This window comes from Carettochelys insculpta, chromosome 3 (assembly GCF_033958435.1).
Source record: "Carettochelys insculpta isolate YL-2023 chromosome 3, ASM3395843v1, whole genome shotgun sequence".
Taxonomy (NCBI): domain Eukaryota; kingdom Metazoa; phylum Chordata; order Testudines; family Carettochelyidae; genus Carettochelys; species Carettochelys insculpta.
The window spans coordinates 194,009,862-194,036,788 of record NC_134139.1 but is presented as its reverse complement, the minus strand read 5'-3'; the positions used below and the strand labels follow the sequence as shown (position 1 = coordinate 194,036,788).

The window sequence follows — 26,927 nt, the reverse complement described above, 5'->3', positions numbered from 1 at the left end:
GGGTTATTGGCCTCTGTACAATCAGATCACCTGTCCTCTACGCCCAGAAACATTTTGTAATGAAACACTGACCTTTGCGGCAAGCCTTCCCCTCCCTCACTGCCTCCATCCTCGACTAGGTTGTGGGGAGCTCCATGTGGGACATCAGCCTTGGATGAACACCATTTGCCTGCAATGAACCGCTCCCTAGCACAGGAGATATGTGCAGGCCTTGTCCTTCCAAGTCACTCCTTCCCTCCCCTCTCCTCATTGTTTCCAGTGTCAGGGGCTAGCCATGCCAGACCATCTGGCCTACAGAATATATTTGGAGATTTCATTATTCACCCCACTGGCTTCATGCCTCCTCCCATCAACTAATGAACTTAGCCCCTTGCCTCCCAATTGTAGCCTCTTAGCCAGCATCTGGTTAGCTCCCCTAGCACCCAGAAAGACTAAGCAGTAGGCTGCTTCAGCATGAATGAACAGCAGTCTGCTCCCAAACAGGGGAACAGCAAGAACAATGGGAATCATGTTCTAAGCATTATTTTACCTCTAGATTTCCTTCCAACACAAAGTCTATTAGGAGTCTGTCCTGTGACTTAAATGGACTTCAGATTCACCTCATATACTTGGGCTTCAGTTCTTTGCTAAGGTGATGTTCTTAAGCTGAAGAATGTCTGATGGAACCAGCATGACTCTGCGATGATGATAAAGAGTGAGAGAAATACTGGCTGGACACCTCCTGTAGATGAATTGCTTCATCATGCCTGTTTTGTGTCAGTCTCTAGGTTGTCTTTTCAGGGAGGCCTGGGACTGTGACAGCAGTGGCCAGACGGCAGTTCCCAGCCAGACACAAGAAGGAAGCAGGAATAAATGGAATCATGGAATCATAGGGCCAGAAAGGACTTCAGGAGGTCATCTAATCCAGCCCCAGGCTTCAGGCAGGATCAACCCAAACTAAGTCATCCCAGCCAGGACCTTGTCAAGCCAGAACTTAAAAACCTCTAGGGATGGAGACTCCACCACCTCTCTAGGCACCATATTCCAGTGCTTCACCACCCTTCTGGTGAAGTAGTTTTTCCTAATATCCAACCTACACCTCTCCCTCTGTAACTTCAGACCATTACTCCTTGTTTCTGCTATCAGTTTCTCACCCTCCTCTTTAGAGCTCCCCTTCAGGAAGTTGAAGGCTGCTGTTACACCACCGCTCAGTCTTCTTTTCTGTAAACTAAACAAGCACAAATCCCTCAGCCTATCCTCATAGGTCATGTGCTCCACCCCCTTAATCATTTTTGTTGCCCTCCACTGAATCTGATCCAGCACATCCACATCTTTTTTATACTGGGGGGCCCAAAACTGGACACAATATTCCAGATGTGGCCTCACCAGTGCTGAGGAGAGGGAACAACCACTTCTCTAGATCTACTCAAAATGCTCCTCCAAATGCACCCTAGTATGCCGTTAGCCTTCTTGGCTACAAGGGCACACTGTTTACTCATAACCAGCCTTTCATCCACCATAACCCCTAGGTCCGTTTCCACTGTACTGCTGCTTAGCCAGTCGGTCACCAATCTGTAACAGTGCTTGGGATTCTTCCATCACAAATGCAGGACTCTACAGTTCTCCTTGTTGAACTGCATCAGATTTCTTTTGGTCCAATCCTCCAATTTATCCATGGGTGCATCTACACTAACAAGTACATTTGAAATCAAGATCGGAAGACCGAGTTCTTTCGAAAGAAGCAGCGGAGCATCTACAGTGACCCGGTGCTCTTTTGAAATTAACTTCGAAAGAACTCCCCCATTCTTTCAAAGTTGGTCCTCCGCTCCCGGGATGGGAAAAGCGCCCTCTTTCGAAAGATGATTTTGAAAGAGAGCAAGTGTAGACGCTCTGTGACCCGCTTTTTCGAAAGAGCAGGTCCTCCATGGCCGTGATCAGCTGGCAGGCAGCGGTGGCGCTGCTCCCAGCACAAGCAGAGCTCTATGCTCCAGCGTCCAGCTGCGTTTCAGGATGCAGGCTCCCAGAAGCCCTCAGGCAGGAAGCTGAGAGGGGGCAGGCAGCAGGGAGCCCACGCTGCTGCCCAGCCATCCAGCAAGGGCGACACTCCAGCCCTCCTACCGGCCTCCCTGGCACCGTGGCCAGCACACCTGATCCCCGCCCACTCCAGGGGCCCCCCAAGAACACCGGGGCACCCTCCAGGAGGTGAGCCAGCCCCCCAAGCACCAGGCCCCCTCCTGGACTGACGCCGAGCTGCAGGAGCTCCTCGCCCTCTGGGCAGATGAGGAGGTCCTGCAGCAGATGGGGGTTCAGCACTGAAATGCACCCACGTTCGAGAGCCTCACCAAGGGCCTCACTGGCCGGGGTCACCCCACCCGGACCCCAGACCAGGTGAGGCCCAAAGTGAAGGAGCTCCAGCAGGCCTACTGTCGGGCTCGGGACACGGCTGGGCGGTCAGGGGCAGCGCCCACCAGCTGCCCCTACTTTAAAGATCTTGAACACCTCCCTGAGCCAAAGGAGGCGGGACCCCCGGCCGTGTTCCTCAACATGGCGGACCCCCCCCAGTGGAGCCGGAGCAGGAGGGGATGGGACTGAGGGGGAGGACCACCCCAGACCTCCAGCTACCCACCATAGATCCCGGCCAGCAGTGATGACGAGGGCTTGAGCAAGGAGGCCCTCATCATCGAAGTCCCCTCAGGCCCATCCAGCCTGGTCCCCTCGGATCGCACCTCGCCCAAGCTCCTGGAGGTGCCCACAGGTATGTAACTTGCACATGGGCGGCTGCAGGGCCGGGGGAGGGGGCGTGCAACCCTGCCCAGGGTCGCCACAGCCCACCCTTGGGGACATCAGCCCCACAGCATGGGTAGGCCAGATGGCCCCACCACCCCAGCCTCACAGGGCCAACGTGTGGCACTCAGTACCATGCGGCCTGGACAGTACCATGGGCCGCCAGGCCACGGAGGGACCGAGGGGGGCAGGGGAGAGCCAGAGCTCCTGCAACCCAGATGGGGAACCCTGGATGCAGTCCCTGCAGGACCGCCAGGATGGGGTGGCGGGATTCAGGGGGCCTCTCACCGGGGACTAATGGCCCATTCTTCTCCCCTTACGTCTCCACAGCTCCAGCGGCCAGCAGCCAGATCAGCCCCACAACGGGCCCAGGGAGCCCGACCACAGAGGGCGAGGGGGAGCAGCCCAGGCCCCAAATGGGGACAGCACAGGGCCGCCGTTGGTCCCTCTGCTGGTGCCACCAGGCCGGGGAGAAGGAGGAAGGGGACACGGCCTACACGGCCACCCTGAGGGAGCTGACAGGCGTTGCGCAGGAGTGTCTTGCCATGGAGTGGCAAGCTTGGGACTGGGAGGCGTCCAACCTGGACACCCTCACCCAGGCTGTGGTTGGCCACCTGGGCCCTGCCACCACTCCATTGTGAGCCACTCCTGCACCCACGCCCTCCGTCACCCCTCCACCATCCCCCATGCCCCCGTCGCCTGTGTGTCCCCTCCCCCCCACCCCCACCCACAGCCTGTGCCCCTCACCCCCCAACCCCCCAACTCCCTGCCCCAGCCCAGAACCCACACCTAAACTCCCTCCCAGAGCCTGCACCCCTCCTGCACCTTAATTCCCTGTTCCAACATGGTGAATGAGTGGAGGGGGACCACGGAGAAGAGGTGGGATGGGGGTTTGGCCTCAAAGAAGAGGCAGGGGCCAGGGCAAGAGTCTTCAGGTTTCTGCATTTGGACATCTTGGCAACTCTACTGGGTGTGTATATGGGAACCCTGGACACGCCAACCAGCACAGGCACAGTACTGTCTCAATGTCAGGCAGCCCCTGGCTTTGTGGGCACATCTTGTGCATGCATGGGGGCCCATGGACAGCTCTGCCCAGGGTTCTGGAATTGCTGGCACTGTGCCTGCTCCACCCTCACTGGCTGCATTGGTCACTGGTTTCTGCAGACGTTACAGCTTAGCAAGTCATTGCAACAGGACTTCAGCAAGGAAAGTAATGGGAAGCGGATGGGTGAGAGCTTTGAAGAGGGAGGTGAAACCTCTAAAAGTTGCTTTTCCCAGGCTGACTTGTGCTGTCACAGAAGAGAAGCTTCAAGGAAGCGACCCCTTCCAGAAACTACTTTTCATACTTACTCACAAGCATGAGCAGGTATAATGATCATTTGCCAAGGGTCTGAGCTGTTCCTCCAGTGTATCTAGTGGCAGTGTGTGTGCATTTAGGAGCCTGGTAATTTTGCAGAGCTAACGATAATTTTGCTGTTAGAAATTGACCCAGTCTCTTGCAGAAGTTGTCCATGATGGAATAGCAATACACACGTTGCTGCATGCTCCCCACAAAAGTGTTCCCATGTAAAGCAACTTAGCTTTTATTATTTTTGTAACCCAGGGTGTTTGTCTCTCTGACACACACACACACACTCCACTGTCTCTAAAACTGTAAGTTCTTTGAGGCAAGACTGTCCCACACGTGCATGGACGCGAGCCTGTGAATGAGGCAACATTGTCTGCATGAATGCCATGACCACAAAGCATACCTGTTATACAATCGACATCTGTTCCTTCTGATGCCTGGTCCTCCCATTCCAGTTTGTTCATTTACTCACCAATTGTGGATCATGAACCCTCTGGGGCGTTTCAGTTTAGAAATCAAGGACTGAATGGGTGAAGAGACTGAACTGTCCTTTCTCCCGCAAGCCTCGCTTCCGCTGCTGGGGATCTCAGCCTCTGATCACAACTCCGTCTGACAACAAAAATTACTACGCAGCCAGCGTTCCCCATAAGCTCGGCACTTGTGGGGCCGCTCAGGAGAGATTGCAATGCTGCCCAGCTGACTACCAGAGCCCCCACAGCTAGGTTTCACTTTCTATTGGTGGTGCACATTTGCACGTGCCTTGGTGCACATTAACTCATTTATTCTGCACAGGGATAGAAAAGATTGGAGGGAACATTACATACAACCTCAGGATTGGGGTCTGAAGCCTGAACCCAGGCTCAGTCCCTGGGCCAAAGCCTGAGTCCCACCACCCTGGGGAGGGAGGCAAAAGCTGAAGGGAACCTGAAACCAGAGCCCCACAGCTCAGGGCTGAAGTCCTCAGGCTTTGGCCCAGGGTGGTGGGACTTGGGCTTCAGCTTTGATCTCAAGCAGAGGAGCTTGGGCTTCAGTTCTGCCCATGGGCCTCAGCAAGTCTGATCCAGCTCTGGGGACCATCCCCCCAACCCACCATGTGAGACCCCCAAAGCGGTCAGAGTGGGTTCCAACTTCCAGCTGTGCTACTGTGTCTTTGTCCTGGCTCTGCTCAGCTGTGTGGGGATGGTGGTGGTTTTGGGGGGATGATTGTTTGGGGGGTTCTTGGCTGTTACCAGGTGTGGGGGAAGTGCCAAAAGTGCCATTTTCTGCCAAGCCTGGAAAAATATCTATGAGCCTTTCTGCCTTCACACGCCTTTTGTAACAGTTCCTGGCTGTCAGAATCAGTCTGGTAATTCATGGGGACAGCCCTCCTTGTTGGGAGCAGCCATGATGGAAGACAAAGCACAGAGCAAGCAGAGGGACCTATCACCATGTCTCCAGCTGAAAAGGCGTAATGTACTCACTGCTGGATTGCACTTGGCATTGGACCTGAGTGCAACCAAGAGAGGGTAGTCGCATTTATTCCAAGCATGACTGACCTCTGCATCATGCCCTGGGTCACTCCACACCCCTGCAGTGCTGGGGTGGATGACTGAACATATGGGGGCTGCACCAGCACCACTGGAATGGGCCATCCCAACACAGCCTCTCTCCAAAAAAAAAATGGTCCCTGCATCCCCTTCAGCAAGTGACATGCAGCCCTCTTTGAAATAGAGGCCCAGACAGGCTGGCTCGGTCACGGCAGGGGGAAAGTAGCTGAGAACGTTCTGCATTTCTGGAGAAATCTGAAAACACATGATCACCTACTCTTCCGGTGACATCAAAAGTAGCATTTATGGCACAGCTGGGGAAGATGCTGCAGTACGTCAGTGTTCACATTCCTCATCAAGTGAAGCAAATGCTGTTACCCAGAGCAGAGGTTAAAGAGATGCTCTACTGTGGTTCCCCTCCCCACCGATAGAATTATGTGAGCCCTGCATCCTGTCTTTCATGGGAGCACTCCCATGGATTCCCAAGGACCACCCACACTGCTAAGGCCTACTCACATAAACAAAGATACGTCACATGGATCTCTCCCTGGCCTCCATGCTACTACGCAAGAGAGCAATGAATTATTGCAACAACTGGAACAACCCAAAGGAAACAAGGATCTGCCAGGCCATAGACAACTGCCCACCTTCCTGCAAGATGCTGTTCCTTTCCTCAGCTGCGGGCCACTATAAATTGCTGTATCCACTAATTCATTCCTGCACCAGCCAGGCATAGATTTACCAGCCCCTGGGGACAGACAGCCACTGCAGAGGTCAGCTAGAGATGGGTACTGTCAGAGGCAGTGGTGATAAACTGAGTCCTGGCCTTCTCTGAAAACCAGAAATGGTTTTTAGCCAAGAGAAAATGAAGCAGATTCTCCCTCCATGTGTTCTGAGTGTTAGAAACATCCCTGGGAGAACACATAACTCCTTATTAGATGCAGCAGAGGAACAACTCTGATCCCTTTCTTCCTAAAGGGGGTGTCACCAGCCCCTTTTCCCATGGTACTTTCATGAGCTTGCACAGGTGTCATTGGGGGTTTTTATGATTCAGGAAGCTTGTCTGACGAACCAGTGGCAGAAGATTACATTGGGAAGCCAGGGAAAGTCCTGCTTCCACCTAATGGGAACCACGTTGTCCCCATCCCACCCCCAACTCCATTATAAAAGGAGCTCAGAAATTCAGCACGCTCCAGAAAGCCCCTTAATCAGCACGTGCTCGATATACTGTAAAACAAGTGAGACATTTAAACCACAACTGTGGACACAACATTGTCCACATCTTCCCTTCTTCCCAGCAACAGGCTTCTATTGAGCAGAAACAAGTTCCCATCAGCTCCATCACTTTTAACATACGGATGATGGGAAAATGCATGGGAAGGTTATGTGAACAAAAGACATCTCAGGCCTGCTGGGGTCAGAATGCATATCTGTCCGGTAGATTAGACTTTACTAATCTGGCTCTATTTCTAATGAGACTGGTTCCCATTGCTGCAAAAGGAGGGCCACGGCTTAATTTGCCAAGGAGGCTATTATCAGGCAGCCTACAATAAGCAAAACAAGCTTGTCACATGGGCAAGTTTAAACTTGAACCTCTTCCTACCTAACCCTCTCCAATTATAAAAGCAGAATTTTTAAAAAAGAGAGAAGTAGAATTTTTTTTAATAAAAGAGAGTGATTCCCACTTCCTCAGCAAGGAGAACTCTTCGATGGAGGTGTTAGATATTCTCCTTGTGAATCAGAGCAGCTCTTTACACCCCTATTTGCCATTCAGCGAGGATCACGGCATTGCAAAAAGAAATGAAATCCCACGCTAACATATGATGCATTTGGGGTGAATATATATTTTCCTACATTTGAAATGTGATTTATTTTGCACACACACTTGCCATATTTTGTAGCTCGTCTTGAAAAAGTGAAACTCCAGAGCTGGGATGAAGACAAAATAGTGAAACGGAACAGCAGGAGTTTCACAGAAATAGTTTTGGCTGCTTCACACAATACAGCAGCCAGCATCTAAAAAGTCTTTCTTTAAAAGTCCCACTGTCAGATATCTATGGCTGACATGAGACTTAGTCTGTCGGGAGTCTCTAAGAGCATACCTAAACCTAGATCATTTTGGCAAATACAGTCTTGCCTTCAACTGTTATTTCCTCCACACCATTCATTCCAGCAAAGTTATTTCACTGAACAAGAATTAGTGTGGCAACTTACTGTTAGTTGAACAATAAACTAAATGTGAGCACAGCTTGGGATGCAGACACCGTGAGATGTGTGTATCATCATCAACTGGGGATCCACTTGGCTGCTCTATAGACACTTTTCTAAAGGTCTGGCCACTTTGATTTTTCATGTGGTTTGAGCACACAAATCAAGAAGCTGAACAAGCTTTCACAACAGTAGCGACATCTAAACAAAAGGTGATGAAAAGAGAGAAATGCTTCAGAAATAATCAGGTCAACATCTCAAGTTTCAAAGAATTATGTGAACAATAAACTCTAGAGAGAGAAAATTCAGTGGTTACCAATCTTCTAAAATACAAAGCATTTCATCTGAGTGAATTCACCAACAGCTAAGGTGAAAACAAAAAAGCAGTTCAGTAGTACTTTAAAGACTAACAGAATAATTTATTAGGTGATGAGCTTTCGTGGGACAGACCCACTTCTTCAGATCATAGCCATACCAGACTGGTGTGTGTGTGTGTGTGTAGATAGACTGGTATGGCTATGATCTGAAAAGTGGGTCTGTCCCATGAAAGCTCATCACCTAATAAACTATTTTGTTAGTCTTTAAAGTGCTACTGGACTGCTTTTTGTTTTGATAGTATATAGACTAGCACAGCTATCTCTCTGTTACTATACAGCTAAGGTGGTTACCTTTGACTCTGTATTTGTAGCAGGAAAAATGTGAAGTCATATAAGCAAGATATCTCCAGAAACCCTATCGCTCATTTATGGAGGAGCTCTATAAATATAAATTACTCACGCCATTCAGAAAATTCACACCTAATTTGTATCTTGACCTTTAAACCCTAGCTATAAGAAAGTACACTCTTATCTTGCCAAGAATATTAATCCCTAGAGCATGGGGCTGTAAAACTGGCATCTTCTTACTAAGGTTCTCTCTTTACTTTCAGAGTCAAATCTTAAGCTAATGAGAAAGTTATAAAAATAAGTGAACATATATTGCACCTGGAGGATACTAGGGTTGTAAAGAATAGCCAGCACTGATTTGTCAAGAACAAATCATACCAAACCAACTTAATTTCCTTTCTTTGACAGGGTCACTGGCATAGAGGATGCAGAGGGAAGCAGTAGATGTGACATATTTTGATTTTAGTGAGACTTTTGACATTGTTTATGAGACTGTCATATGGGACAAACTAGGAAAAGAGGAATGTGGACTAGAGGAAATTACCATAAAGTGAGTGCACAGCTGGTTGAAAGGTCATACTTAAAGAACAGTTATCAGTGATTTACTATCAAACTGGGAGGATGTATCTAGTGGTGTGCCACAGGGGTCAGTCTTGGGTCTTGCATTATTCAGTACTTACATAAGGATTTTGGTAATGGAGCGGACAGCATGTTTCTAAAATGTGCAGATGACACTGAAATTGGAGAGGTTGGAAGCACCCTGGAGGATGGGATTGGAATGCAGAATGATCTTGACAAACCAGAGACATGGTCTGAATTCAGCAAGATAAAATTCAGTGTGAAGTCCTTCACTTTGGAAGGAAATAGAATTCATTTCTCCATTTTGTTATTGTGCAAAGAAAATGGAGGTTACCATGGATCACAGACTGAACATAAACCAATAACCTGATGCAGCTGCAAAAAGGGCTAGTATTCTGAGGTATATTAATGGGAGTGTCATATGTAAGACAGAGGAAGTAATTTCAGCCTAAATGGTTAAAGTCTGGTGAAAACTTCATAAGCAACTTCATATATAAAACTTTATAAGCAAGAAGAAAAAGGACCTTATACTGGAAAGTGCTTAATAGGTAGCAACTGAGGAGTAATGAACCCAAACAAACCCTTCAGGACCCCCAGCTGAGTGTACAGGCACGATGATTAGACTTGTAAATAGAGTGTCACTGAGGGGCAATAAAGATGAAATGCCCACAATGGTAATTGTGGAGTTACTTAGAGTAAAGCCACACTTTAAGCCCTAGAGCTAGTCTTATAAGCTAATGCTCACCCTCAACTCTGCTCAAGTTCAGCAGTACATAAGTAAAATACCGGTCTGGAAACAGAGGACAAAACAAAACAGGGTAATCGCATTCTCTCTTTTGCACCCATTTTAATGTTACAGGCATGCTGTCTAGGGAAACTAGTCAGTCTCATAGGTAGGTATGATGCCAGCAGATGATGCTGAACAATAAAAATATATGCAGAGAGGTAGCCATGTTAGTCTGTACTCCAACACAACAAAGCAGCAGAAATGTAGCACTTTACAGACTAACAAAATGATTTATTCGGTGATGAGTTTTCGTGGGACAGACCCACTTGATTTTTTTTTAATAAAAATATATAGTTTCTGAGCTTAAGGCCAATGAAACTTCTTGGCTGTGTACTGCAAATGGCTTTCGTTCTTGAGCTCTTACCATCGGGATAGTTTTCACTGTTGTACTTTGCTGTAACTGACCAGAGACACCCAGAGCTAGACTCACAGAAGAACTTAAAACAGCCACTTTAAGCACCTACAGCCCAGACCTGAGCCCTACAAAGCCCTTGCACAGCTGCCCCCCAACCTGCAAGCACTCAGACTCACGCAGTATTTGCCCTAAGAGTAGCTAGGTGCCCATTCCTGCTCTGCACAGACATGCTGCTACCTTTTTTGCAAATGATACCAAGCTGGGAGGGGTTGCAACTTCTTTGGAGGATAGGGTCATAATTCAAAAGGATCTGGATAAACTGGAGAAATGGGCTGAGGTAAACAGGATGAAGTTTAATAAGGACAAATGCAAAGTGCTCCACTTAGGAAGGAACAATCAGTGTCACACATATAGAATGGGAAAGGACTGCCTAGGAATGAGTACAGCAGAAAGGGATCTAGGGGTTATAGTGGACCACAAGTTAAATATGAGTCAACAGTGTGATGCTGTTGCAAAAAAAGCAAACATGATTCTAGGATGCATAAACAGGTGTGTTGTGAACAAAACACGAGAAGTCATTCTCCCGCTCTACTCTGCACTGGTTAGGCCTCAGCTGGAGTATTGTGTCCAGTTCTGGGCACCGCAGTTCAGGAAGGATGTGGAGAAATTGGAGAGCGTCCAAAGGAGAGCAACGAGAATGATCGAAGGTCTAGAGAACATGACCTATGAAGAAAGGCTGAAAGAATTGGTCTTGTTTAGTTTGGAAAAGAGAAGATTGAGGGGGGACATGATAGCAGTTTTCAGGTATCTAAAAGGGTGTCATAAGGCAGAGGGAGGGAACTTGTTCTTCCTTGCCTCTAAGGATAGAACAAGAGGCAATGGACTTAAACTGCAGCAGGGGAGGTTCAGGTTGGACATTAGGAAAAAGTTCCTAACTGTCAGGGTGATCAAACACTGGAACAAATTGCCAAGGGAGGTGGTAGAATCTCCATCACTGGAGATATTTAAGAAGAGGTTAGATAGGTGGCTTTCAGGGATGGTCTAGAAAGTGCTTGGTCCTGCTGTGGGGGCCGGGGGCTGGACTCGATGGCCTCTCACGGTCCCTTCCAGTCCTACTCTTCTATGATTCTATGATTCTCTCGCGATCTGGAGGCCTAAGCCCCAGCCAGGGTTGTGCTGGAAGCAGGCAAGAGAGTTGTCCCTCTCCCTAACTCACCTGCAAGGCCTGATCCAGGCAGTGTTTTCAGAGCTAGTCTATCACATTGGGCCCCACAGGAGAGTTCATACAAAAATGGAGGAGCAGCTCTCCCTGGAGCGTGCAGCTGGAATGTGGGAGATCCCCCAGTTCAAGCTCTTCCTCTGCCTGAGAAAGAGCCAATCCTATCACTTCTCAGGTGCATGCCCGAACGACTGGGCTATGGTATAGTCTGGTGTGGGCTTCACTCTGTCGTTCCTGTGGAAGCCATTCCACTGTGGCTCAATGAAAGTCTTTGAGGCAGAGAAAGCTCACACAAGCTGGATAATAACCTAGTGGTTAGTGCACACACCTAGGATGCAGGAGTCACAGGACCCAGTCTCTGCCCCGCTGACTCAGCATCCATATGCTGAGATGACCTCTGTACTAGGCAGCTGCCCAAGCCTTCTGCTGGAATTAGCTGCAATTGCCCTTCTAACCAGATTCAGTGTCTGCTCTCAGCAAAAGGCCCGATGCAGCACAGCCTAATGAGATGAGTCATTTTCAGATCTTTCCTCAGCCTGGCTCAGAAGCCAGAGCGTTTGAGAGATTGGTTTCTCCCCTTGCCATGACTTTCCCATTCACAGGGCACACAACAGGCGTTGAAGGACACACATTTTGCTAATGTAAAACCAATGCTACTCCTACGTTTTCTGCCATGTCACGTGTACGTCCAGTCTTGTAAGGCTACTCCTAAATCAGGATTATCTAGAGTTTAGCAGTCAGCAGTGAATGCGACAGATTGGAGCTGCCAAGTTACAACACTCCATCTTGACCTGTGCAGCCAGCTAGAGTACAAATGGAGCATTAAAGGCTAGCACTTGTAGCCTGTGTGGGCCACATCCCATGCCAAAGTAGTATCCATTGACTGCATTTATGGTTACCAGATACATTTAAGGTGCCTTTAATGTTATTGTGTAAATGACTCAGAGCTGCCAAATCATCATTTCTCCCTGACATGAAGAAACACGCCTCAAGTCTAAGGTATCCAAGGGTTAAGCTTTCGCTGAAGGAGCAGAAGTACATACTTTAATTGCTATGAACATGAGCTCATTCTCACTCAATGTGCTGAGACAGACATACTCAGATCAGTCAGATGTCCGAATCAGAGCTAAGACGCAGCACCCAATCTTTCCTGAGACAGAAGCTGCAGCCAAAAAAAAGGTTGGGGGAGGGGTGCTGTTTTGTCTCCAACTTTTGCTTTAATAATACTTAGGATAAGGCAGAATTGTTACTTCTCTACAGGATTTCTACAGCAAGAGGACACTAGACTCAAATTCAGTGCTTATATTCATACCTTGCAAAACTCCAGGAAAGTCAATGGAGTTACTGCACTAGTATGTCACTGCAGAATTTAGTTCTTCACCATTCTGTGTGGAATGGTGCTCAGACTGCTACCCATGCGATGATGAGTACATGAGTAATACTGTGAAAATTGAGCATCTGATGAAGTGAGTCTATGCTCACGAAAGCTCATGCTCAAAACTTTTCTGTTAGTCTATAAGGTGCCACAGGACCCTTCGTTGCTGTTACAGATCCAGACTAACATGGCTACCCCTCCGATACTGTGAAAATTGTAAGTCTCATCCAACTTCCTCTGACGAATGGGATTCACTGTCACTGGATCACTTCCTCTCTGCATACCCATGCTAACAGAATGGAATGGATGGAGCTTGAGAAGTTCACCTCTATCTAGGCAGGAGGAAAATACAATGGTGTTAGAAATCATGGCCAAATTTTTCAATTTTGGTTGCCTAATGTTGGGCACCTAAATCAATGGTTAAGCATTTAAATTAATAAAGATGGACTGATTTTACTAGGAGATCTGGTGTTCAGAGTTCAAAACCAGGCCATTTTAAAGTGCCTACATATATATTTAGATGCCTAACTTTAGACAATTAAGTTTGAAAACTGTGGTCCATATTTTCTCTCGAACAGAGGACCCACTATTCAAAATTAATTTATAAAACACAAATTGACCTTTCCACTATTTATACTTGGTTTTATCATTGTATATGGACAATTAAAAGAGACTAGTCAGTTTCACTTATGTTTACAGTCACTTTCTAGTCAATTTCACTTGCGGACTTCACTTGCACACACTGCATTACTGTAAGAGGATGCCAATTCAGGGGGAACTTTGGTTGTTTCAAACAAGTTCTACAGGATTCTGACTAGTTTATAGATTTGTTTGTTGGATACAGATTTATTCAACCTGCTTCACAAGTCTTTATTCTGGGGCTCCCCTGATACCCTCTTACCTATGCAGTTAAAAATAACCAAGCAGACTTTAAAAAAAATTCCCTTTTCTAAATCACAGTGTTTTTCAGCAGCCCAATTCAATTCAGCAGGGAAATACCTGTGTACAGTCTGTTTAAACTCTATCACTGCACCTGAATTTGGACCCTTAGGGTTTCTTCTGTTACACCTGACAACATCCACCATGCCTAAAGTAACATGAGAAGCTGCATTCTTTATACTGCTTTAGGTGTTGAAGATGTCATCAACTGCAGCAGGGGAGACAGACATGTCAGCCCCAGCTCAGGTCTGGGCATGCAGAGACTTACAGTTCAACTTCAGATATTATATTCTAAAACACACACAGGATTTGCAGAAGCAAATTCAAGTGTGCGTGTGTATGTGGTCAGAGCTCTGGAGCCTACAGTTTTCCATTTAGTCACAAAACAGGCTAACGGAGGGCAACAGTCCAGGTTTCTCCCTGTGCCTCAAACATGACTTGGCAGGATCACCGCTGGGATTGTCCACACTATTAACATTTGTACACTGTTTTTGAACAGCAGAGCTAGCGCAGGGTTCAAGTGCTTCTGCCTCTACATCCCAGGACCAGCGCAAATGTTTCTGTAAGCTAAGTCAGGCCTCACAGACTTCTTTGCCACCACATTATAGCTCATCAATTTCGCCGGTCAGACTGCATTGTAATGTAGTGAACAGCCGCAGTACTGAATGCTGCCGACAGTCGGCTGGTGCGATGGCCCAGCTTGGCTGACACCAGGAACACAGCTAAGAGCATGAGTTTCCACAGCTTGAGCCAGGCCCGCTATCAGCAGGGGTCGGGGAGAAGTGGGGAAGTTGCACAGGGGCCTAGCATTTCTAAGGGGCCCAGAGCTCTAGCTACTGCCCCATGTACTTTGGCAGCTGGGCGAGGGGAACACCACAGTCTGGGCTGTGCTCAGGGCTGACTGCCCTAAGCCCTGTCTCTTCCACCCTGGGACCTGCCCCTTCTGGGTCACATAGCTCCATGACCCTCCCACCTTGCCCCAGGGCTTGCCTTCCATGAGACCCTCTGGCTTCAGCTAAACAACCAGGCTGATCAAGTTGATTAGCTCTGTCCTGGAGCCAGATTCTCTTTGGATCCAGTCCGAAGAGGGGCACATGCACTGACTAGTAAGCCGCACAGGCTCAATTTACTTTTTGTTACTACAGTTAGCAGATGACTTTGAAAACACTAAGGCTGTGTCTGCTGGCTCCCTACACACCTCCAAGGAGTGGGTGCTGTTCAGGATTCTCTGCTTAGTGTCCCCTTCATAGGGCAATGAACCACACCCAGTAGGTCTGTGGGTTACACCTGAAAGATTCAAAGATCCCCCCACACTCCCCGCATCTCTACTTCCTCCCTCAGGAGCAGACCAAGGTAGAAGATGGCTAGCTGCTGGCAGGTCAGATCCCAGGTTGATCCTGGCAGATGCAGATCAGACACTGATCCATGTTTTTGTATCTGTGCAGGGCTCCATGAGGGAGAATCCACCATGACCTATGGAAAACTGTTGCAATGGTTAACTACCTTCACCGTCAGAAATGTACGTCTTTATTTCCAGCCTGAAGTCAGACTTAAGCTAACCTGATTTCAGACCCACGTAAGTGTTCATGCTGAGGCGGGTTACGATAATTTAGTTAAAGTGGTTTTGAGTAATTCAGTGCATAGACCATACCTGGGCCTGGCCCCTCTGCTTTAGCTCAAATAGGAGATCTGGGTCTGATGCAGAAGATCACCAGGTGAAATCCTATACAGGCGTTCAGATGGGATGATCTCATTAGCCTCTTCTAAGGTTAAAATCCATTAAGCCCGCACAAGGCTCACAATACCTGAAGCCCAGTGAGGCTAAGCTGGCCAAACAGCATAGAAGGGGCCAAACTGGGTTTTAAGATAAGATGTTCGTCAGCCTCCATACAGGCCTAGATTAGGGTAATGGAAGGATGGGGGAGAGGGTGAGGGGCTTAACTGAGCTTAGCCCCTGGTTCTTTGCCAGCTATAGGCCAGAAATACAGACCCTCCTTCCCACATTGCACAACTGTGTTAGAGCCAGTGAGAACAAATCGCTTTCTCTTTCCCTTGTGTGAACACACAGCATCCGCCCACTGCCCACAGCTTTCAACATGCTGGGATAATGGACCTCCCCCAACGCCCATTCACATCCCCAACCTAATACATTAGTCTACTTAAACACCATTCAAAAGCTGTTAGCTGGTCCATTTTGGTGATAATTTGGTGAATGGACTTGTCAAACAAATTGCCTTTATAGGAGCTGATTAAATGCAAGCAGGGAGAGGGGGCTTTTCTCCTGCCACTGCTACCCCTCTCCCCATCAGCTTCCACAAACACAATGAGCCAATTAGCAGGTAGGTGACAAAGGAGTTCAGAATTTAAGCCAGTCCTGCTTAAACAAAACACACTCTGGCAGCGTTTACATGTAGGGAAGGGTCTTCAAGGGATTGTCGTGAAAGCTGCACAGCAGTTATCTTGCATGCAGGACCCAGGCGAGGCATTATTAGCAAACATGTCTATTGTAGCAGCATCCGGTTGTGCTTGGTGCTGTAGAGTCATAAATTAACGACACTTCCTAGCCCCAGAGAATGTCATTAAAAAATGCAGCTTTGACCCCATAGTTTAACTCTGCTGTTGGCCATTGCACCTAAGGACCTCCAGAGCTAAAAACATCACCTGCTACAGTTTGAGCGGCAGCACTCTGGAGACAGAGCTGTGAGTACTCCTGTCCTCAGTGAGCTGGCCCAGGGGAGGGCCTGTAACATACCCACCGGTGGGGAACACAGACAGCAGCTCTTGGCAAAGCTTTCAACATTTGCATTTTAAAATCAGCTCTAAGGGCCACATTTGGCCCCATTCACACCTGTCCAGCACCAGGAGTGAGGGAGGTGCAGGGCAGTCCCAAGGAGCCTGCATGGTATGACCTGGTCTTCCTAGTCCCCACCATCCCACACACACACATCCACCAGAGCTGCAGTAGTATAAACACCCAGCAGGCAGGGTATGAAACAAGGAGGCATGATTTCCACCCTGCCATATACCCTGATTCTAAGATCTGTCACCACAAACAAAGCTGCTGCTGGTCTGCACCAGGGGCTGTCGATGCAGCTGTGATGGTGACTAAAACTGGGGCAGTGCAGAGGAAGCACGAGGCACTCTGGTGAGTGCAGACGCACAGAGGTGGCAAGACACACTAGGAAATCCAAAGGGGATGATGTCATCCCCACCTCAAGAGATCAGTTTGGCCCTGCACCTGCAGCGAGGCTCTCCAGCCAAACACCGTTCTTGGGCAGCTCTGCAGCAGCTCCCCCCCACAGAGCTCAGTACATGGTCAGGGCCTGGAATGAACCCTGGACTTGACTCTAAATAAGTTCCCCTCCTCCTCACAAACCCCACTTACACTACTAGAATTTCATTTATAACACCGCGAGTAGACTTAACCAGCGTTGCTTAGGTCTGGGGGGGGGGGGTGCCACACAGCCCACCCTCCAACATCTTCCAGGATGAGGGAGTCCAAGAACTACAGCCACTGGTGCCTCAGGGGGTCAGCCCAAGGTGGCAGAGCCAACAGTAGCTGCTTGCCAAGGCAGGCCAGGGTGGTGGGGTACTGTGCTGCCAGCCAGCAAGTGATCACTGGGGCATTTGCTGCCCCCTTGTGGTCACTTGTGAGTATAACTGTCCCCCATGTTTGCTGCCTCCCTGTGGCCATGGGTGAGTATAACTATCCCTTCTCTCACATCCCTCCCTTTCCATTTGACATGAAACTATCACAATTCCACACACCTCTGATTGCCCTGGCACAACCAAAGCCTGACTTTGCTGTATGTAACAAGGATGCCACATACCATATCGGGGGGGGGGTCCTAGCTTTTACTGTTTAGGAGGAGTTCTTGAACAACCAGACTCACAGACAGACGGACAGACAGATGCACATTTCTAAAATACATGCATTCATTGCCTACATCTCTGGGTGAAGTCACAGCAGGAATCTGTACATCACTTAGCAGGGGCCCCACTCCAGATCAGTGCCTCCAGGTGCTCTGTAAATGTACAATGAGTCAGCTTATATACATGTCCAAGGGGCAGAGCGTGTTTTGGTCTGACACCAGTACTCACCGAAAGGAGGGAAGACTGAGCTTGATAAGTTTCTGGGAGGGATGGTATGATGAGACAGTCAGCAGAAAACACCCCAGCAGCTGGAGAAAGGACACTTGGTGGGAAGGGCTCTGAGATACTACGGAGAATTCTTTCCCTGGTTCTGGCTGATGGAGCTCACTGGAAGACTCAGGGTACAACCGATCACCACATTTGTGGACAGGAAGGAATTTTTTTCCCCAAGATCAGACTGGCAGAGACCCACTGGGGTTTTGCCTTCCTCTACAGCATGGGTGAGATTCCATGGCCTGCAGCGTGTAGGATGTCAGACTAGATGGCCACAATGGTCTCTTCTGGCCTGAAAGTCTATGTATCTAAGCCATAAAAGTTTTCAGAATAATAAGAATCAACAAGTAAATATGCAGCAGGGATTTCACCTGGCCCTGCATTAATCCTGGGGGTCTTGCAGTTAATGCAGAGACCCAGGAGATCAGCATTCTAGTCTTGCTTTGCTACAGCCTTCAGATGGGACTTTGGACCCCAAAATCTCTGTGCTGCCCTCAGTTACCCCACCAGTTAAAGGAGGATAATAGATCTCTGCTCCCCTGGGTTCAATAATGTTTGTAAATCCTTTTGATGCCCTTAGCTAGAAAATGCTCCAGAAGTGCGAAATATTCAGATTACATATAAAGACTACGTACAGCATGCAGGTAAGAAAAGTTGCTGCTGTTACCATCTCGATGTATATTTGTTGCTCTTTTCTTTCTGAAAGAGGATGAAGACACAAGACCGTCACTAAAGGTACAATGTACAAATGCCAAAGCATGGAGAGTTTGGTGACTGTAGGACCACAGGGTTCTCAGCCTTAGATCCATTGAACAGAAACACAGTGTGACAAATGACACAACTGGTGCAAACACTAAGATTGGTTAAGGTGGCGGCTCATGCCTTATTCACAGAGGTGGTGGCAGAGTCTCAGGTTACACAAACATACACACACACACACACAGAGCTGTCTAAAGAACTATAATTAAAAAAAACCCTTCACAACTCTGCACATAGTCCAAATACTTCACAGATAAGGAACTTTTATTTTTACATCTCAGATTACAAGGGCCCCCAATGCGACAAACACTTAAGTTTGTTCCTTTTTACAATTCAAGCTGCTTGAGCAGTGTGGGTGCTGGGGAAAGCTACAGCAACACGGGGTTTAGTGAGTATGGTGCTGCCGTGGGAGTCAAGAGATGAGCGTTCCATTGCATGAACAAAGGCAAATCGCTCATTTTCTCTCAGCCTCTACAGCCCATTGTCATTCATGTTTCTCTTCAGGCAGGAACTCCCTCTCTCTCACTGTACAGCTCCAAGCACATTGGGGGTCCTTGGTTTCAGTCCAGTGCTGGAACACTTTTTACAGCTGGGGGTGCTGAGAGCCATTGACCCAAACTGTAAACCCCGTGTAAACCACCTTAAGCCAGGGGAACAGCAAGACTCCTTCCTAGAGCAACATGAACAATGGGACAGGGCCTCACCACACAGTTTACTTTGCCCGTGCAGGGACTACAGCAGAGGTGGGGAACTTATGGCCTGGATCTGGCCATAAGGGCTGCAAGCAGGAGATAGTGGAGAGCCAGCCCACAAGGCTCAGAGATCAGTCCCCCAACCCCACCCCAGAAACACAACAGCAGCAAAAGCTGTCACTGGTGCTCCAGCCTCGCCAGAGGCACTGGCTCCCTGCTACATGAGAGTGAGCCCCGAGTCTCATGTGCCCCATTCAGGAAAGCTGGGGTGGGAGCCAGCCCACCAGCTCTGCCTGAGAAGGGGAGGAAGCGCTCGCTTCAGGCACCACCCCATTGGCCAAGTCACAGCCAATGTGAGTGACCGCGAGTGGTACCTGAGGTGCACAAAGTCACATGCTCAGCCCAGCCCAATCTGTGCAAGGTATGTGCCACCATTCCAAGCCCTCTCCTGGCAAGGGCCTACACACTCAACCCTGCCCCTGTGCTCCGCTCCTGCCCAGATCCCACACCCCCAGCCCACTCCAACACCCCCTCGACCCCATATCCCCATCAGCTCCTGCCAATGCCCTGAACCCCTAATTTTTGGCCCCACTCCAAAGTCTAGGAGGGCCCCAAAAATCTTCTAGTATGTTTCTGGGGTGTGGCTTGAGGTAGTAAGGTGAATTCTTTTTGCTTCTCACTTTGCTCCTCACTACTAGGCCGGTAGCGAAGCACTGGAATGCATTACCTAGAGAGGTGGTGGAATCTCCATCCCTAGAGGTTTTTAAGTCCTGGCTTGACAAAGTCCTGGCTGGGATGACTTAGTTAGGGCTGATCCTGCTTTAAGCAGGTGGCTCGACGTGAAGACCTCTTGAGGTGTCTTCCAGCCCTGGGATTGTATCATTCTAAACTGAGGTCCAGGTCAATGATTTTTTTTTCTTCTCACCCAAAAGAGGATCCCCACCACTGGGCTACAGATTTGGACCCTCAGTAACCATTTTTCCTGGTAGCAGCACTCCCTTGTGAGTGCTTGCTTTCCCAGCAGGGGCACTGCTCTACACATCTGAGTAAATGCTCCCAAATAGCCTGTGGTTAGGAAACCCCAGTGGGAAAGTAAGGGAGTTTGCCAAGCCTTCCTGGTGCTCTGCACGACAGGGATAAATCATAAAGGAGCACGAATGAGCTCAAATGTGAGTCCAGTTCAGCCCTGCCCAGCAAGGACAAAGGTGCCCAACACAGGTTTTCAACAGTTGAGGGCAAAGCCAGCGCTAGGCCACAGCCGACTTTGCAATTGCTTAGGGCCCTGGGCAGCTCAAGGAGGCCCCGTTTCCCTTTCGTTATAAAGAACGTGCATGGGTTAGTATTGTGGAAGGGACATATGTTCCTGTCGTGTTTGGGGCCACCAATGGGTAGTGCTTTCTCCAGGTAAGGGCGGCAAGCAGGAGATAATGGAGACAGTAGCTTCAGAAGCCATTAAGCCCATGGGGCAAGACACTGTGACCATGTCGGATTGCCATTCCGGGCATTTGCCCCTGCAACTGGTAAAATTCAAATGGGGACCTTGGGGGCAGAGATGAGGGGGAAAATAAGCGCTGGGCATTGTTAGAAGGAATATTGTAGTATTGTCTAGCACTTTTCATTCTACAGCTACCAAAACGCTCAAAGTAGTGTTACAGTAGCATGCACAAAATGGCAGGCTCACTCCATGCCTCGAGTGAGACTTGTTCTCTGTTCCATAGCCTTCCGTGTGAGAGAACAAGTGACCAAAAAACCCTCTAACATTTAAATGAAGCATCCAAACCTCTACAACACAGCAAGTGGGTAAGAGAGAACTTTGGACAAATGCAACAGGTGCCGTGGACCACACTCAAAACTTCCCCAATTTATTGGACTTCATGGAAATGCCAAAGCCCAGCATTTCCTTGGGGGGATTTGAATCGTCTAACGCTAACGCTTAGACCACTGACCTCTCTCCTCCTTTTGAACTGAGCCAGGATAGTTTTATATTTGTTGGTACCCATACGACATGATTTTGCTAACACTGACTTTCTTATATTCCCGTTTAAAGCAGTAATAGCATCCTTCTAAGCCAGCATCCCCATCTGCTATTGAATTGTTGTTTTTTTTCTAGCTGGCCTGCTAGCATTGATTTCGTGTCTGCCCGTATCACTGGGCCAACTGACATGCATACTAGTGCCTTAAGATCCCAGTGTACAGGATTATGCTCTCACCAGTAAGGCTGGCTGGGATGTAAAGTGTCTATGTTTTAGTGGGCTCGGTACTTTCTGCACAGGAATTAAAATATAAAGGGCGATTTCACCAGTTGTGCCTAAGTAGCCCACCCTGCACACAACCACTGTGCACCAGCTTGCTTTAAATGATGCAGAGAAAGCTCAGTGCTTAAAGAAACTTTAAAGGGAACAAACCACTATAAATTGGAAGTGCCTCCGCTCTTTCCATTCACAGGCAGATCTGCTTTGAATGGTAGCCACAGAATTGATCTGCCCCCAAAAGAGACTGAATCCCAGGCAGGTCAGCCCCTTCAATACACTTTAAGTAAAAGACTTAAACCCCACCATATTCTAGTCCCCAGCTCTACAAGAAACACCTCCTTTATGGCAGAAATCCTTCTGCAACACGAAAACACATTGGCTCCCAAGAACCAAGCTGTAATGTTGTGATGTATTGAAACTGCAAGCCTGTACTTCAGTCTAAATCTTTTGATGACACAGTTCTCACTAATGACATTTTTCCACCAACAAACTATAACAGGCAGCTCTCATCCACCGAACAGTTTTAAAACACTATTTTTGTAACCAAGTTCTTAGCTCTAAGAAACACACAAATGCATTCACAACTCAATCAGCTATTCTGGAGTCAATACTGTCTTACACTAGTGACCGGACAATGCCTAATCTCCTGCAAAAATAGATCTCTCAATGTTTTATAGGCTGGAGTTTCTTTGACATATTTACACGACCACAGGGAAAAGCAGCAGAAATCTAATTTTAAGGTGACCACTACAGGTCTATATAATGGTCATAAAACATACAGAATTTTACATGTTTAAAGTGCAATATGTGTAACTACTGTGAAAGTTTCATAATATATGCTGTTAAAATGTAAAACTGATAATGATGTCTATAGAAGTGTGTACCTTTAATTTTTGACCATTGTATAAGTAAACATAGGTTCACATACCAGTCCATTTACTCACAGCTGATAGCATCTTACTCTTTTAGTATTCCTGTTGACTGCAGTGAACTATTTGCTGATTATAGGTACTATTTAATATGAACAAAGATGTCAGAATATGAACCATAATATCTTGATTCTGCTCTATACGTTTTAACTTGTATCCAGAAACTTTGCAACCCCATAAGCTAATCCTTTTCCACCTTCTCACAAATACATATTTCCATCTAACACCAAAACTTGAGAAAGTTTATAAAATTCCCTTCACTCCCCCTCCCCTTGCCCCGTTTCCTAAAGAAGTTCAGACACATCTCTGCTGAAATAACTTAGCTGGGGTTGCTAGGGTGGTTTTCAAATACTTGAAATCCTCTTAATTGAAGATCTATTTATTTCATCATATTTTAAAAGAATTAAAATTGCACTCAGACCAGTTCGGATCTGCTTTTCTTGCACTGTTCTTGCAGAATATTACCCACTCTCACTCACTTTTCATCAATACACTTCAGAGGATTAGAGCTTCATTCCTACCTGAAAAGTCCGAGGAAGTCTTAGCAAAGTTGCTGAGAGCTGTCAAGCACATTACTCCCAAGAGAAAGGTAGAAGTGGGAGACGCATCTAGGCAGTTCATCCTTAAATAGCCTCAGCTGCTTGTTTTCTTCCAGAGAAAAGAAATCTCTTTTTCCACCCAGCCTGATACTCCTCATTGCAGAGAGATCACTACTAGTCCCCTGGCTTGGGAATGATTACAGCAACAAAGCAGGAAGCAAAAGCACCTCACTGCACACACTTCCCTGGGAGTGAGTGAGTGAATGGATCCCAGAGTGAGTGAAACTGACAAAAGAGACAGACCTACCTGGGTCTTGGAGGAATTCTCAGGGTCCTAAAGCCCCCTTTTCGTACTGCTTAGGATAACCCGAGCACAAAGTTTGCTCCAATTCACTGCTATGGGTGTTGGAACATTTTTCTATGGTGTGGATGCTGAAAGCCATATAGCAAAACTGTAAACCCTGTAAATGATGGAAACTACTTCAAGCCAGGGGCTGCCTCAGAACACCCAGCACTACTAGCCACTGCTAATGCAGATACTTAGCAGTAAGCAAGAAGCCAGCACAGGCATAAAGAGTTAGACAAGAATGAGTATCTGAGAGGGTTATTTTTCATTCAAGCACCCAGCGTGATTCTGGAAAAACCCAGTAGGTTTTACTGGGCAATTTGAAATCCTTTCTCACACACACACACACACAACACGGTCACAGTTTTCAAAGCTGGGAGTGTTTAAATCTGTACTGACATATCTAAGAAGGTGGCCTGATATTCAGAAGCACTGAGCGTTTGCTGCTCCCAATAAGATCAATCCAAAGAGCAACATGCTACAAAACAGTTGTCGGGGGGGCAGGGTGTCTTTCAAATATTTTTGCCTGTAGGTCATTGCTAGGAGTTTCACACAGGCACTGAAGTCCACCCATGTCAAGTAAATTGCAAGATCAAGGCCTGCGCCAGCAATTGGTATAACATTCCCAGGGCACAATACTGCTCCTCTAGAAAAGAATCCATTAGTTCCAAATTATTACTAACCCCTGGCAAAACCCAGCAGGACTGCCATTCAGTGCACCAGCCACAGCCTCCTCCTCCTTCAGTGCTGGAACTATCAATGTAGTTTTAAGGTGGCACACATGCCTTTGTTCATGCTACAGTTCAGATGCAAGAGGGTAGCAATAGCAGCTGCCTTCACTTCATCCTCAGCTACGTGTGATAGCACAACCTACTGGCTGCTAGGCCCAGCCCTAGAAAAGGCTGAGAGTTTTAACAGGCATCAGGCACAGCCACCCTTAGTTTCATTTATTTACTTATTTATTGGGGCAGGGAGGGTGTAACCCCTTGACATTGAAATCAAGAGAAGGAAGTGGGCATGGCTAGGCCACACCCAGAAAACCATCATCCAGCATGGCCCATCAAGCTCTCAAATGGAACCCGCAAGGAAAATGCAAGAGAGGAAGACCTCGGACAATATGGAGGAGGTCCACTGAAATTAAAGGACAACAACTGGGGTACTCCTGGGGTCAGCTAGAAGTTTTGTCCCAAGACAGAGTGAAGTGGAGGAGACTGGAGATGACCTGTGCTCCACGTGGAGTACAAGGGTTTAGGGATAGAGCTTTTCTTCACCAAACTCTTCCTTCTCTCAAACACAGCAGATTCCACAATGCAGAAAACTAGCCTTAGGATTACAAGGTGGGGGAGTTGTTCAGTGAGATGATGCTCAGAGGTACGCCCACACCCCACAGACTCTACTGACTTCAGAAGTGCGTGTGGGAGCTCAGCTGCTTGTTCCTCAGCCCTAGCTGCTAATTTCCACTTCCAAGGCTACCTTCCCAAGGAAGAGGGCTAGGAAGATACTTTTAACTTTAAATTAAAGCTGAAATCATCTTGTTAACAAGGGCCTTCCTGAGTCCCCTCCAGCACATAGTGATTGGAGCACTGGGTGATCAGCATCTCTGAAAACTAGGCAACTTCCTCTTTCATCCTGCAAATGCACAGCCTCTAGTTTCATCGGGGCCCACTCACCTGAAGAAATCTAACCAATGACCAGTGGGGCCAACAGCCTCGGTGGGCCCCTGGGCAAGGTGGAGGGAGTGGCTCTGCAGCCCCAGAAGAGGCAGGGCTTCAGAGAGAAAGAGCAGGGCTAGAGCTAGCTTCCCCCAGGCAGCCTCAGCACAGCCAGAAGTGTGCCAGGCCTACCCCAGGCAGCACTCAGTGTTGCCTGGAGAATGTTGCCCAGGGTTCTGGTGGCAAATGAAAGGGCCCAGGGCTCCAGCCACCACTGCTGCCAGGCTCCAGGGCATTTGCCCTCTTTGTCCCCCACTGTTGGCAGGCCAAGCAATTATGTCAAGGTTTATTTACCTGGGTCACTACCTGGTAAAGTGACCAGAGTGAAGCCCAGTTCTCAGGCTCAGGGCCTAAATCCCTGACAGATCTCCCCTCCCCACTTGGAAAAGCCCCTGCTTCTTTCTCCTTCTAAAGAAAAGGAAGGCTGCATCAGAGCATGTAGCTCAGCGAAATCCACATCTGCTTCATGCTTCTATCTCAAGCCCGGCCATTGGAATTAGGCCAAACTTTCCAGACATATTCCTCTTTCTGCTGACAGCAAGTATGGTACACTTTACCCCAAAGAACCTTTCTCCCACCCCGACCCCCAGAGTAGATACATACCTGACAACAGGTTCTCATGATAAAAGTGAGCAAGCAGAACACTGTGCATTCAATGCAGGTGGACTCCTGCACTCATGCAAATCCACAGTGATTTTGGTCCAGGGGTCCATCCATGTGAAACTCCAAGCAGGAACAGGCCCCTAACAATTCATATTCCTCCGGCTCCTTCACCGCACTTCATTGCTGCTCTAACTTGAATCCCAGATGCTGGTAAATTTGCTGTGGCTTTATAGAATTTATTCTGCTGCAGAGAATATCCTGGGAGCTACATGTGACTTCTGATTCCATTGTTCTGCTAAGATGGATATGCATCAGCATAGCTTACAGGTATGAGGTAATCAACACTTCTTCCGAGGTATAGTTCATCACGATTACTATATCTGCTGCCGCTCCCTAGGCAGGGTAAACAAGCAGTAATAGGACCTCAAGGAACTTACCAGTCATTGCATATAACTTTTGGGAAAATGAAACACCCGGTAATATTTGCCTGAAGCAGCCACACTGTATTAGCTGGTGTCGATCTTGCTGATTAAGTGTTCAGTGGGCTCTCTGGGCCATGGTGTCCAATACATCACCACCTGCCACATGTGGTGAATAGGACACTGCGGTGTGGTGCTGCTGGGCTCTGGAGCCACCCGTAACTCTTGGAACCTTTAAATGCAGCTCCTCAGAGCTGCACACGTGGAGTCCCCTCCACCCACTCCACGCACGTGCCCCAGCACTTGGTGGGACAAGCACGTGGTGGCAGCAGCAGCCCCTGTGGCTCTTGCCATGGCGCAGCTCCTGAGCAGCATGGCCCCAGCAGCTCTGGCCTGGCACGTCTCCTGCAGTCCAGCCTGGCTCCTGCAGCCCCAGCTCAACTCCTGTGGCTGGGTGTTGCTCCTGCAGCTCAGCGCAACCCTGGCTCCAGCAGCAGCAGCCCCAGTGACTCACCAGCATATTCAGTTAGAGCTGGAGGGGGAGGTTGCTGGGGGTGCCTGGTTCTGGGGGAGAGGGGAGGGCATTGAGTTAGAGCAGGAGGGGCTGAGGGTGCCTGGGTCTGGGGGAGGGTATTAAATTAGAGTGGGGGGGCAGGCTGTGGCAAATGTAGAAGGACCACAACCACAAGTGCGGTGATGCTTTAATTGCTGTTGGACGCCACTGATATCAGGGATGAGAGAGACTCTGGGGACAAAAGATATAGAG

The 26,927-nt window shown here is 48.2% G+C and overlaps 1 protein-coding gene across 2 annotated transcripts in view; it reads right to left on the bottom strand.

Annotated features, from left to right (window-relative positions):
* Positions 1 to 23,163, bottom strand: part of EVA1A (eva-1 homolog A, regulator of programmed cell death) — a 307,385-nt gene extending 284,222 nt beyond the window's left edge. The window contains exon 1 of one of the 2 annotated variants that reach the window (XM_074991351.1): positions 23,064 to 23,163. In XM_074991351.1, the coding sequence (XP_074847452.1) occupies positions 23,064 to 23,163 (100 nt within the window). The remainder of the gene's footprint in view (positions 1 to 23,063) is intronic. The other variant, XM_074991353.1, reaches the window with a different exon arrangement.
* Between the last annotated feature and the right edge of the window lie 3,764 nt (positions 23,164 to 26,927).